Genomic DNA, 15099 nt, shown 5'->3' on the forward strand with positions numbered 1-15099 from the left:
CCTTAAAAAAATGAGAAGAACTGATTTGAAGAAAAGAAGAATGGACTTGAAAATTATGTTGAATGTTGATACAAAGATGATAAAGAACACGAATCCCATGCAAGAGACTGGATGCAATTACATTCCACCAAAAACTCAGTTTAATATTGGTTGTTTAAAGCACAAGTAACATATATTTAGTTTATTGGGGAACTGTAATAAATATAACAGTGACTGTCCTGGCGTTTTCAGGATCAGCAATGTTTGAATAAGAAAGAAAGGTGGGTCACTGATCAAAGAGGATTTGATATTGGAGATGTGGACTGAGTAATAGACAATGCCCACTGAATGGACCAAATAGCCAATGGTCGCATGTAGCCAAGAGAACGATAGACATTGTCCAGTGTGTAAGCTTCAGGTGTCTGGAATGACAGTCCAAGGACCTCCCAACACATATGATAAGCTCCCCATGCAGTCTGGAACCCTTCTTTGCTCATTCCCTGGAAAGAAGAAGAAATATAATGAAATTAAGTGACTGTTGTGAACACTGCTGCCAATAATTTCTCAAAAGATACAACAAAATACAATGCATATTAAACACAGGCGTTTCAATAGATGGGTGGTGGGAACAGACAAGTTACATTAAGAGGAGAGGATGGGTGAAACATGTTATACAATATAAACAGAGAACAAGTTAAAAAGAACTTATAAAAAACACAAATGATTTCATGGAATAAATAAATGAGAAAAATAAAATATTTATTAAAAAAAATTGAGTTTAAAAAGTGCAACAATCTGCACATAAGTGGAACGTTATCCTTGTATTAATTAAGGTACTCTACATTATCTGATTAACCAACATTACTTCTATTCAGTTGTGTGAGAATATGATGCCCTCCCCCCCGTAAGAATGGACTGGACCACTACATATAAATAGTAGTGGTCTGAGTAAGTGAGGTAGTTAGTGCTAGTTCTACAGTTTGTGTGTTGATAGTTCAAAGTTGGAGAACAAAGTTCACAGCTTGAGTTAGCGTGTTGGATGGTTGGTCCTTAAAAGATTGTTGTTACATTCCGTGTGGTTACAGCAATTTGTTTCGATTATATTGTTATTACACTATTGTAGTGTATTCGTTTATCCATAAGGATATAACATCTGGCAATGAGAATCGTTCGAAACTCACATTGGTCATCTGAGAATTTCTGCATCATGGAAAACCTATTAGCCGCAGTAGTACAGCTTCAAGAGAAGCAACAGGAACAAACTACAGTTACAAAAAACAAATACTACAACAACAACAATTAATTGAGTTACAATCAGCGAAGTCTGAAAATCCAGTAAGCTTGTTTATGCCAGAAGACGTAGTTAATGCAATTTCTGAATTTACGTATAATCTAGAGGAGGGTATTACATTTCCTGCGTATTATAGAAGATATATAGAAATTTTTAACAAGTGCAAGTCATGGTTGGAGGAGCAGAAAGTAAGGCTTTTACTACGCAAAGGTAGCTCGAGACTGGCTTCCAAAAAACCGTTGAACTGCAAAAATTCAAATGTGTTGTCCTGGGAAACACAATAAAAAAAAAGGGTCAGGTCTCAATCCGCGTTAGGGTTGTGGAGGCCAATACTACAAAAAGGATTGTCCATTTAAAAACAAAAAGTGTTATAGTTGTCAGAAGCTGAGACACAGTTCTCATTGTAGAACAAGACTATGAGGCTCAAACAGAAAAATGTTCTGAGGTGTTTTCAGTAGAGAGTGATTACTATGAAGAAACAAGAAAATTCATGCATGTAAAAATAAATGATGTGAATACTAAATTACAGTTAAATGCAGGTAGTAACATCTTGGGAAATGCTCAGAGTATTTGACAATTAATACACACAGAGGATTGTACAGATACACAAGATTACCTTTTGGATTATTCCAGCAATATTCCAGCAAATCATGGATACTATGTTACCTGATTGTTAATTTGCAATCCTGTACTTGGACGATATTTTGACCAAGAGTAATTCTCATGAACAGCATGTGGAACACATGAAAGTTGTATTTAAGAAAATTAGTTTTTGGGTTCATTTTGAGTGAATAAAAAATCTTCCAGCTTTACAAGCATTGGAATTGAAATTTGCACTATTTACCTGCAGAAAAGCACCATCCTACATTCTGCAAGAATCCTAAGAAAAATTTGAGATAAGATAAGATATCTGCTAACTAAATTAGCATGCACAACAACAACAACAACAACAAGAGCACTCAGAGTGCGCAAACCTCCGCCAAGGCAATACAAACGTCCTCTCAACGATTAGCTGGAGAAGATTTTTAAAATGAGAATATCTGAAATAAACTTGACTACTCTCCCAAACTAGAATACTAAAAATGAATCTGGCCACTCTCAAAAATTAAGTAAAAGAACAGAAAAATAATCCAGAATTCTTGTTCAGTACTGGATTCATCCCAAAATCTAATCAGTTTGTGCCAGTCACGAGACCAAACATACCTGACAGTTTCATCCGAATCCATTCAGCGGTTTTTGAAATATCTCGTCCATGGACAAACAAACAAACAAACACTACTGAAAACAATACCTTCGTCTTCACTAAGGTGGAGACAATAATGGTTTCAAATTTTGCCATAAGGGCAGCTTTTTTGCGGGGAGAGATAAGTTGATAACATCAACCCTAGTATTCAACTGGTACTTAATCTATTGACCCTGAAAGGATGAATGGCAAAGTCAACCTCAGCGGAATTTGAACTCAGAATGTAGCGACATGCGAAATACCACTAAGCATTTTGTCCAGCGTGCTTATGATTCTGCCATTTCGCTGCCTTCAATAATAATAATAATAATAGTAATAATAATAATAATAATAATAATCTAAGCACAAGCTAGCAAATTGTGGGGAGGTGTTAGGCAATTAAGTTCACCCCAATGCTTAAAAGGTAATTTATTTTGTTAACCCTGGAGGGGTGAAAGACTAACTTGACTTGAACTCAAAAATGAACTAGGCAAAACTAAATACCAAAAACCATTTTACGGAGATGTACTTGCATAGCAAGTGACCTGATCTGAGATCGTGTGCTGGAACGAAAACAATTGCAGCGTGGAAGGTGTTTATAAGCCATTTAAAATAACACACAAAATCCATTAGATTCACTTCAACATTTAAATTTAATTTGTCAAAATATTTTCGTCGCTTTGAGAGCGCGACCTGTTCACTGACAAAATTCTGTGCTGATTTTGTGTGTTATTTTAAACCATTTTGTTTGTCACTAACAGAGATTTCTGACAAAGATGTAATCTCGGGTGAGGAACACAAGTCATTAAATAAGCTGTAGTAAATTCCTGTAACTTATTTTATCAATCCTACAAGTATAAATAGCTAAGTCAACCCATATGAGATCTGGATGTAAAGGGAGATAACCAAATACCTAACGCTTTTAGCTTCATATGTAATTTATAATGTAGGGCACATTGCCTGAAATTGGGGGCCGAGAGCAGTCGATTATATTGATCCTGGTACTTATTTATACTTGCTTTTATTGTTGCCTTTTGATAGGCCCTCCCTCCCTCTGATCTGTCTCTCTCACTCATTCCTACAACCCTCTCCTTCCTTGTGCTACAGGGGTAGCCAAGTATCTTCTCTGTAGTAAGACAGCTATCCTTGTCCTGCCATGCTCCAATCTCTTCCTTGACACATGATCACTTCTCCCCTCTTCTAAGCTGAAAGGTCCTTGTCTTGCAAGTAATGTGGCGAGATCCTGTGGGTGCCGATGCACATAGAAAAACACCTGTGCTGGCACCATGTAAAAAGCAGCCATGCTTGGGCCATGCACAAACAACTCATGCTGGTACCACATAAAAAGCACTCCATAAAGTGGTTGGTATTAGGAAAGGTATCCAGCCATAGAAACCATGCCAAAATAGACGACTGGAGTCTAGAGCAGCCCCTTGGTTTGCCACTTCCTGTCAAATCATCTACCCCATGCCATCATGGAAGTCCTTTATATCAGGACAGTGGGGCCTTGTCGCTGCTCTGCCCTTCAGAATGGCGAAAAATTAAACAATAATTGATCACTGTAGTTAGTTTTTATCTTCTACTGGTTATAGTCATTTGACTATGGGGACATAAACACACCGACACCAGTTGTCAAGTAGTGTTTGGGGTAGGGTGGAGATGGTAGAGAAACAGATAACACACGTGCGCGTGCGCACACACACATACACACACAATGGGCTTCTTTTAATTTCCATCCATCAAATCCGCTGACAAGGATTTGGTTAACCTGAGGCTATAGTAGAAGACACTTGCTCAAGGTACCATGTAGTGGAAATGAACACAGAACCATGTGGTTGGGAAGTAAACTTCTTACTACACAGCCACAGCTGAACCTATAGTAACAATAAAGGTACATAAAAGAAATATATTCTGAAACGCATGACTTACCTCTTGTATCATAGTAGCAGCCAATGAGTAGATGATTCCTACCCAAAATTCCTCAGCCTGGCAATTAGTTGTATCCTTCATGCAATCCAGTCTACCACCATTGATGGCACCACAGTTACCATTATTCAATTTCATTACATTATGTTCATAAATCACATTCAACACACTTCTGACCTTTTGTGATGGAAATACCTGCAATATACAATGGAACATTCCAGATCACATTTGATAAAGGAAACACATATATTAGATATTTTAATATTTTGCTAGTATTAGTTTGTCTGTCCTTACGTTCTGATTTCAAATTCTGCCGAGGTTGACTTTGCCTTTTATCCTTTCGGGGTCGATAAATTAAGTACCAGTTGCATACTGGAGTCGATCTAATCGACTGCCCCCCTCCCCCCCCAAAAAAGAAAATTTCAGGCCTTGTGCCTGGGGTAGAAAAGAATATTTTGCTAATATTGTTTTTCAGATTTTGGCACAAGGCCAGCAATATTAGGTAAGAGGCTAAGTTGATTAAATCGACCCCCCACCCCGCCAGTACTCAACTGGTACTTATTTTATCAACTCCCTAATGGTGGGTGCTGTGCTAGGAAGAGCATCCAGCCAGAGAAACCATGTCAAAGCAGACATTGGGGCACAGATCTGCAGTTTTTGGATCTTAGCAAACCATCCAACTCATCCCAGTATGGAAAATGGACATTAAATGATGATGATGATGATGATGATGATGATAATGATGATGCTATATATATAAATAAAAAGGAATACAAAAAATGGGACAAGAACACAAGACATCCAGACAACTAGGTGATACAAAAAAGGGACAACAAAACATCCAGACAGATGATACAAAAAAGGAACAAGAAAAAACACGGACGGGTCATTCGAAGTTTTCTTTTCTCAGTCAAATTCCAGATTAGCTTTGCAATTTCAGTTGGTTATATTCGAGATTGCTCCAATCTGGCCAGCCCCAAGGAAAAACAAAGCTAAGAGCATTAGATTCCTTGGAAGAAAGCAAGCGAATGTATACGAAAAGATGGAAAAAAAAAAAAAACTGGAGAAATGGTACACAAATACAAATGCAAATAACAGGACATAACAACAGGAGTCTTTCGACTAAGGACGAATTAAATTAAGCTGGCAGGGACATAAGGGATGACAGATAAATATATATGAGAGGTATTGGTGTCAAGAAGACCAAAGGTGTCAGGGAATGCTGAGTAAGTGCTATGGACAGACTATAGTTAAGCTCCAGGTTCGGTAATTATGCGAATAAGGAGTCCAACGTAGGTCAAATATCAGCAAGTGTATATAAAAAAAAATTAACAGAATGGGATAAAAGTCCAAGGCTGTGAAAGTTTTCAGAACATTTATAAAGAGAAGGTCTTACAGCTGTTTCCGGGATATTTTATATATCACTTCATCAGAGGTGGTGCGAGAAAATGCTTAAGTAATAGTTATTGTAGAGAAGATATGAAGTACAGAGTGAAGTAGAGGAATGAAAACAGACATGAGTTATGTAGGGATAGTGTGTCTGCAGTTCCATTATTTAAGCAGAATGGTGTATATATAAGTTTCCTGAACATTGTGAGTTCCAATGGTGTTTATAATTGGTCATTCCAAGCATAGAGTCTTGTGAATGGTGTTATTTGATCCCTCACCTCTCCTTTCCTTCTATCATTTTATCCTGACCACTAGGTAGCACACCTTCTCTTTCTTAATTTCTTTATTGTCTCTCTCCCTCTGTTTTTTTCTCTCTTCTTGCTTTTGACTTGACCTTACAAACACATCCCCAACTTGTAAGTCACTTCAAAAAAAACCTCGATCAAATAACACTGTTTACAAAACTCTATGCTTGGATTAACCAATTATAAATGCCTTCTCTTTATAAATGTTCTGAAAACTTTATAGCAGTCTTGGATTTTTTATCTCATTCTGTTAATTTTATATATATATATATATATATATATATATAAATCATCATCATCATCATTGGCAAAGTTTCTATAGCTGGATGCCCTTCCTAACACCATCTCATGGATGCCCTTCCAATATATATATATATTGATTGTGGGTCAGTAAGAGTTCCATCAGTTGTGATGGTACTCTTGTTGACAGGAAGGAACTAAGCTAAAAATTGTGAAATATATGAAGCATGTAGGTGGAGTGGGCAATTTTGCAATATGAAATGCATGTAAGATAAGGGCAAAAACCCACTGGAGGGTGACAAGTCTCTAGAAGACCTGGCTTTACAAAATTTCTATTGGTGGTCAGTAATGAAGAAGAGAGTTTGGAGATGATGGAGGAAGTTGTTGTTAAATGCTGTGCCCATCATCTTTGAAATATTGGAAATGAATGAGCAAGGAGAGTTGACAGTGTGAGAAGAATAGCCCTTCTTTGGAATGGGTTGCACTGTATTGTTGTACTGTGTTCCCAGAGATTGTAATATGTCCTTGTAGAGTAAAAGAATTGTAGAAGAGTTTGAAAAAGATAAGGGCTAGCTCTGTGGAGCATTCATTGAGGTTAAAGGATGGGACATTATTAGGCCCAGTGGCTCTATCATGTTTGTGAGGTGAATGGAAGGAAGATTCTGTATAATCAGTAGAAACATGTTTTTGGAAAGGGAATGAGATAAATGGTTGCTGTACTTACTAAGTCATCCTGAATACCTGAAGCTCTGATGAACCATTGACCAATAAGTTGAGCTGCCATGATACTGTCATGGTAGGGTTTATCACTGCAATCGTAGTTATAGTATAAACCTGAAATGATGAGAAAGTGAAACCAGTAAGGTGACTGTTTAGCAGGACAACAATTAGTAAGTAATAATTACTAAATAGACAATAATTCACAAAGAGGCAATAATTCATCGGATCAATATAAGACAAGTGCACTGGTAAGAAGCTTGCTTCCCAACCACATGATTCTGGGTTCAGTTCCACTGTGTGGCACTTTGGGCAAGTGTTTTCGACAATAGCCTTGGGTTGACCAAAGCCTTGTGAGTGGATTTGGGAGATGGAAATTAAAAGAAGTTTATTGTATATACTCACACACACACACACATTATATATATATATATATATACATATATATATATATATATATATATATATATATATATATATATATATATATATAGCTTCCGCTATCTGGGCGACCAAGTTAGTAGTGGGGGTGGGTGCGCTGAAAGTGTAGCTGCTAGAATAAGAATAGCCTGGGCAAAGTTTAGAGAGCTCTTACCCCTGCTGGCGACAAAGGGACTCTCACTCAGAGTAAAAGGCAGACTGTATGACGCATGCGTACGAACAACCATGCTACATGGCAGTGAAACATGGGCTGTAACTGCTGAGGACATACGTAAGCTCGCAAGGAATGAAGCCAGTATGCTCCGTTGGATGTGTAATGTCAATGTGAATACCCGTCAGAGTGTAAGTATCTTGAGAGAAAAGCTGAACATTAGAAGCATCAGTTGTGGCGTGCAAGAGAGACGATTGCGCTGGTATGGACATGTGGTGAGAATGGAGGAGGATAGCTGCGTGAAAAAGTGCCACACCCTAACAGTTGAGGGAACCCGTGGAAGAGGTAGGCCCAGGAAGACCTGGGCTGAGGTGGTGAGGCAAGACCTTCGTACATTGGGCCTCACCGAGGCGATGACTACTGACCGAGACCTTTGGAAATGTGCTGTGCGTGAGAAGACCCGGCAAGCCAAGTAAGATCGTTGCCAGTGCCCCTGGACTGGTTCTTGTGCGGGTGGCACATGAGATGCACCATTTTGAGCATGGCCGTTGCCAGTACCGCCTGACTGGCTCCTGTAGGATTTTCGAGCGAGATCGTTGCCAGTGCCCCTGGACTGGCTTGTGCAGGTGGCACATAAAAGACACCATTTCGAGCGTGGCCGTTTTCATGCGGGTGACACGTAAAAGCACCCACTACACTCTCTGAGTGGTTGGCGTTAGGAAGGGCATCCAGCTGTAGAAACCATGCCAAATCAGACTGGAGCCTGGTGTTGCCATCCGGTTTCACCAGTCCTCAGTCAAATCGTCCAACCCATGCTAGCATGGAAAGCGGACGTTAAACGATGATGATGATGATGATGATATATGTAGGCGCAGGAGTGGCTGTGTGGTAAGTAGCTTGCTTACCAACCATGTAGTTCCAGGTTCAGTCCCACTGTACGACACCTTGGGCAAGTGTCTTCTACTATAGCCTCGGGCTGACCAAAGCTTTGTGAGTGGATTTGGTAAACAGAAACTGAAAGAAGCCTGTCGTATATATATGTGTGTGTGTGTGTATATATCTATGTGTGCGTGTGTGTGTGTCTGTCTGTCCCCCACTCCATGCCTGACAACTAGTGTTGGTGTATTTGCGTCCTCGTAACATGGCGCTTCACCAAAAGTGAATGACAGAGTAAGTACTAGGCTTAAAAAACAATAAGTCCTGGGGCCCATTTGTTCAACTGAAACCCATCAAGGTGGTGCTCCAGCATGGCTGCAGTCAAATGTCTGAAACAAGTAGAAGATTAAAAGTATAAAAGAAAAAAGGCTGGTCCCTAATACATAAACTCATCAACAGTATCAAGCCTTTAAACTTTATCCTCCCTCTTTAAAGATGCCATATCACAGAAGTTTCTATGTCAGTGCCTTCTCTCACTGTACTCCACCACTTTCGCTAAACTCAACTGAAGCAGCTGTGGTTCTTCTTCTTCCAATCAAACTCTTGTAGCTCCCTCACCCTTCGTCACAATTGCGATAGATTTACTCCCTTTGTTCTTTGTCAGTACAACATACCAGCAAGCGTTTCCTGAAACAGTTCAAACGAAACATTAACACTTTACATTTAAAATGGCCCAAATATTCCACCTGTTTTGTGTTCAAAATGGTTAGATTTGGCCTTGCATACCTATTCAACAATATCATTCTAAAAAGGCGGTGAGCTGACAGAATCGTTTGTATGCTGGGCAAAATTCTTAGTGGTATTTTGTCTGCTGTTAGGTTCTAAGTTCAAATTCCTTTTCTACTCTAGGTACAAGGCCCGAAATTTTGGGGAAGCAGGCCAGTCAATTAGATCAACCCCAGTACACAACTGGTACTTAGTTTATCGAACCCAAAAGGATGAAAGGCAAAGTCGACCTTGGTGGAATTTGAACTCAGAATGTAAAGACAAACAAAATACCGCCAAGCGTTTTGCCTGGCGTGCTACCGATTCTGGCAGCTTACCGCCTTGTTCTGATTGAAAAAAGCCTTGAAACAACCAAGGAAACTTTTATGGCTCCATGGTAGTGAGTAGTGAGTTCGATTCCTGGACCAGGCTGTGTTGTGTTCCTGAGCAAGACACTTCATTTCATGTTGCTCCAGTTCACTCAGCTGTAGAAATGAGTTGCGACGTCGCAGGTGCCAAGCTGTATCGGCCTTTGCCTTTCCCCTTGGATAACATCAGGGGCATGGAACAGGGAGGCTGGAATGCATGGGTGACTGCTGGTCTTCCATAAACAACCTTGCCTGGAGTTGTGCCTTGGAAGGGAACTTTCTACGTGCAATCCCATGGTCGTTCATGACCAAAAAGGGCCTTTATCCTTTACCCTCAAGGCCTCTGCATCATATAACAAATACAATAAATAACCCTCTCTACTATAGGCACAAGACCTGAAAGTTTGGAGGAGGGAGTAAATTGCCTACACTGACCCAATCACCACCAGTGCTCAACTGATACTTGTTTCATCAACCCTGGAAGGATAAAAGGCAAAGCTGAACTTGGCAGGATTTGATCTTAGGATGTAAAATTAGGCGAAATGCTGCTAAGCATTTTGTTCGGAGGAGGAGGAGGGCAGCATTGATCTCAGTATGCTTTGTTGCAAAAGTACAGCCTGAATATACAACTATTTCTAAGTTGGCAGACACATTAGCATGTCAGGCAAAATGCTTAGCGGTATATTGTCTGTCTTTATGTTCTGAGTTCAAATTTCATCAGGGTTAACTTAGTCTTTTATCTTTTTGGGGGTCGATAAAATAAGTACCAGCTGAACACTGGGGTCAATGTAATCAACTTAACCCACCCCCAAAATTGCTGGCCTTGAGACAAAGTTTAGAACCAATATATAACAATTGGAATATTCTTATCCTAAGTCTGTCTGATGACATCAATAAGAAATAACATATACAAAAATAACAACAAAAGAAAAAAACCCAAAAAGATGAAAATGTTTGAATACCATTCCATAGTTTTTTGTCAAATGATTCTTTTCCTTCGTGCAAGATCTCAGTGAACTTTATTTCAGTGTCTCTGTCTTCAAGAATTTTAGCCATTTCTACAGTGAGACGCAGAGCAGCCAACCAAATTCCTCCACAGTAAGCACTACAATATTGGTAAAAGAAAAAAAATTAAATTACAGAAATCTTCTATGTAAGAAACTACCAGGCTTCTTTCTTCAATATCTATATTCTAAAAGGTGGCGAGTTGGCAGAAATGTTAGCATGCTGGGTGAAATGCTTATTGGTATTTTGTCTGCTGTTACGTTCTGAGTTCAAATTCTGCCGAGGTCGACTTTGCCTTTCAACCTTTCGGGGTAGATAAATTAACTACCTGTTGCATACTGGGGGTCGATCTAATTGACTTAATCCCTTTGCCTGTCCCTGTTTGTCCCCTTTATGCTTAGCACCCTGTGGGCAATAAAGAAATAAATATATTTATTTACTAAAAGGCGGTGAGCTGGCAGAAATGTTAGCACGTCAGGTGAAATGCTTAATGGTATTTCGTCTGTCTTAATGTCCTGAGTTCAAATTCTGCCAAGGTTGACTTTGCCTTTCATCCTTTCGGAGTCAATAAATTAAGTACCAGTTGTGTACTGTGGTCGATCTAGTCGACTGGCCCCCTCCCCAACAATTTTGGGCCCTGAGCCAAGAGTAAAAAAAAATATTTAAATTCTAAGATATCAAAGAATGGGTCAATGAAAGTCAAACTTGGTTAAGTCTTGAGAACTACTAACTTTCTACATTAACAATGCATAGTAACTTAATGCACATGTATAGTAATTATATATATAGTAATAAAGTAGGTGTACTAACTGTGTATACTAACTATGTTGTGGTACTCCGTCGTTTATGACAACGAGGGTTCCAGTTGATCCCATCAACAGAACAGCCTGCTCAAGAATGAATGTGTAAGTGGCTGAGTACTCCTCAGACATGTGTATCCTTAACGTAGTTCTCGGGGAGATTCAGCATGACACAGAGTGTGACAAGGCTGGCCCCCTTTGAATTACAGGTACAACAGAAACAGGGAGAAAGAGTGAGAGAAAGAGGACAGCAGGGTTCACCACCGTCCCCTTTCGGAGCCTTGTGGAGCTTTAGGTGTTTTCGCTCAATAAACACTCACAATGCCCGGTCTGGGAATTGAAACCATGATCCTACGACCACAAGTCCACCAAGTGTCTAACCTCTCTGTAGATCAACATACTTAGCTATGGCTATGGAATACGAGTAGATACTCCACACTCTTCACAATTTAAGGATTAGAAACACCGTCATCATTCTTTTATCTTTTTTTTTTATTTGCTTCAGTCATTTGAATGTGGCCATGCTGGAGCACCGCCTTTAGCCGAACAAATCGACCCCAGGACTTATTCTTTGTAAGCTTAGTACTTATTCTATTGGTCTCTTTTGCCAAACTGCTAAGTTACGGGGATGTAAACACACCAGCATCAGTTTCAAGCGATGGTGGGAGAGACAAGCATAGACACACAAACACATACATACATATATATATATATATATATATATATATACACATACAACAAGCTTCTCTCAGTCTCCATCTACCAAATCCACTCACAAGGCTTTGGTCGGCTTGAGGCTATAGTAGAAGACACTTGCCAAAAGGTGGGACTGAACCTGGGACCATATGGTTGGTAAGCAAGCTACTTACCACACAGCCACTCCTGTGCCTGATTGTTTTACATTTGCTTTTCCATGCAGGTATGGGTTGGATGGTTCCTCTGTGGCAGTATTTTATTGCTGGATGCTCTTATTGTCAAATCTTTTAAATACCTCTTATGACATACATGAACACAATGAACCGATTTTAAAATGTTTTAAAACTATGATACCCACAGTAATTAGAATCAGAATAGCATCCAGGATATATACAGAATTTGATAAATATACAATATTTGGGATACATATGAAACTATAACAAATTAATTGCTCAGATAGACTGAAAATGGTGAGTTCAAGTCATCTTCTGAACCTAAAGTTGGCAATAGAAAACCACTAATAGGTGCTCAGAAATTCCAGGTTGTGTGCTGGGAGACCACTGGGAGTGAGGCACCCCTTAGTTTTTGTTAAAGCATGTCTCTAGAACCAACTTCAAAACCAGGCTGTGTCAGCTCCTATATTCGATGGTGACTTGGTCAGTGAATCCTCTGCGATGGTCAACAATTGACAGCAAAATGAGTTACTATGGCTCACACTATGCCAGAGTGTGTATATAGGTGAGTGGGGAGCACATGTGGACTTGTATTCTCTCTGAAACTCAAAACATGAACTCTACATCTCAACAGCAAATGATGACAACAGATATGGTGTCCAGACTCCTCAACTGTGGCTGACTATTGGATGTGGTCAGTATTCATGAGGGACGTAGTGAACTCATTGGTCAGAACTTGCTCAATACACCCCAAGTGAATGCCACCAAAGGTACAAGTAAGTAGAAAGTATCCCAGGGTACAACTCTCCTGCCACAATAATATCAGTTTGTATATTTCCAGCAGAACTGGACTGATTCCTTGAACCCCCACAGACCTCTTCACTTGAGGTGTGGAACTAACTCAGGTATCCATATTTGTTTTTAAGACAAGTGGTCATTTGAAAAGCTTGGGTTGACAGAGTGGTGGATTGTAACCGTTGGTGTCGGCATCGTCATCATCATCATCATCGTCTGCTTTCCATGCTGGCATGGGTTGAACAATTTAAAATGGAGCTGGCTAGGAGAGAGCTGACCAGACTCAACTGTCTGTTGAGGCATGGTTTCTACAACTAGATGCCCTTCCTAATGCCAACCACTTAACAGAGTGTACTGGGAGCTTTTTATGTGCCACCGGCACCAAAATATTGTTAGTGCATATCTGTCACCAATCTTGTCCATGAGTCCATTTACCAACTCACTTCTTAAAATGCACAGTTTTTCCTCTACAGCTATAGAATTAACAAGACTTCAGTGAGTCTGCAGTGCTGTAGCATACCTTTAACAATACAAAGTGGGGGGCAAGAAAAAAAGAAAGAATTAGTAAGTTTTACCTGGCACCAGTTGCAGTCCAGGCATCAAAAGTTTGATCAGCAAAACCTCCATTTTCAATCAGACCATCACCATCTTTATCCCATTTTTGAGCTTCTGTCATGATATTCTGTAATATGATGAAAGACTGGTTTATAATTCAGATATGTAATGAAGTACAGAAAGAGGAGAAGCAGTTAGCCATTTAGAAGCCTCAAGTTTGTTCACCATCACTGCCGCTGCCGCCGCTGCCGCCGCTGCCGCCGCTGCCGCCGCTGCCGCCGCTGCCGCCGCTGCCGCCGCTGCCGCCGCTGCCGCCGCTGCCGCCGCTGCCGCCGCTGCCGCCGCTGCCGCCGCTGCTGCTACCGCCGCTGCTGCTGCTGCCGTCACCGCCACTACCATCGCCATCATCATTTAATATCCCCTTTTCCATGCTTCCATGGGTCAGATAGATTTTGTTTTGAGGCCCTTCCTGTATCTGGCCCTGTCGTGTATCTAAGCAAACTAATATTTCCCATGCCTGATATTTTCTGCATGGAAAACTGGAAAAGAATAACCTTGCTTATATGATGATGATGATGATGATGATGATGCTCATTTACAACCATCATGTCTTGGGTACACACACACACACACACAAAACACTCTTTCAGTTTCTGCTTGTCAAATCCATTCACAAAGCTTTGATCGGCCCAAGATTATGGTAGAAGGCACTTATCCAAGGTGCCATGCAATGAAACTGAATCCAAGACCATGGGTGTCATTTACATGGCACCACCATTTATATATATATAGTTTGAATATTTTTAGAATGACATTTTCGGGTAGGTGTGAGAGGTTGGATCTGGTCAGTTTGAACATAAAACAGGCTTAATATTTAGGCTGGATATGGCTGGATTAAATGCTAAAGGATTAAAGCTCTCCTTCAAAATTCCATGTTAATTTATGTTCCAAACTCCAGCCTAAAACTGACAAAATAATTTAAATAAATTCTTCATTATCTTCAAAATTAATTGGAACAAACGCAGCATATTTCAACAAAAATATATGGTAATGAAAGGGTTAATATACCTTTACTTTTGGGTACATGTCCTTCAAATACTGTAAATCTTTCAGGGCATAATAATCTCTAAACACCTGTAGGATAAACTTCAGGTTGAGATCTTTCCAGTCATGCGTTGGGTGCAGGTTGTAGGTATTCACTCGGACCCAAGGTTCATCTTCTACAAAGTAAGACAAAAAACAAGAATCATTATTACAAACCAAGAATAACAAAAGTGGAGAAGAGTGACAGCAGATTCAGAAGTGGTTGGGGTGGATATTTCCTAAAAAGGTGTTTATTTTATGAGGTAAATGTGGTTCAGGATATAATCACCATCATCATCATCATCATCATCATCATCATCAT

General features: G+C 39.9%; 1 protein-coding gene across 2 annotated transcripts in view; it reads right to left on the bottom strand.

The window, feature by feature from the left end:
- Positions 1-153: 153 nt before the first annotated feature.
- The window catches only part of LOC106868018 (non-lysosomal glucosylceramidase), a 46121-nt gene continuing 31175 nt past the window's right edge, over positions 154-15099 (bottom strand). Inside the window, exons 12-18 of one of the 2 annotated variants that reach the window (XR_016243786.1) lie at positions 14763-14914; positions 13715-13821; positions 10633-10775; positions 9104-9224; positions 7077-7186; positions 4422-4613; positions 154-479 (exon numbers count right to left, since the gene is read on the bottom strand). Coding sequence is in view for 1 of the 2 variants with exons in the window: in XM_014913114.3 (XP_014768600.1) it covers positions 273-479; positions 4422-4613; positions 7077-7186; positions 10633-10775; positions 13715-13821; positions 14763-14914 (911 nt within the window). In the remaining variant the exon portion in view is untranslated. The remainder of the gene's footprint in view (positions 480-4421; positions 4614-7076; positions 7187-9103; positions 9225-10632; positions 10776-13714; positions 13822-14762; positions 14915-15099) is intronic. The other variant, XM_014913114.3, reaches the window with a different exon arrangement.

The sequence above is a fragment of the Octopus bimaculoides genome, chromosome 12 (assembly GCF_046866305.1).
Source record: "Octopus bimaculoides isolate indiv1 chromosome 12, ASM4686630v1, whole genome shotgun sequence".
In the NCBI taxonomy this organism is placed as follows: Eukaryota; Metazoa; Mollusca; class Cephalopoda; order Octopoda; family Octopodidae; genus Octopus; species Octopus bimaculoides.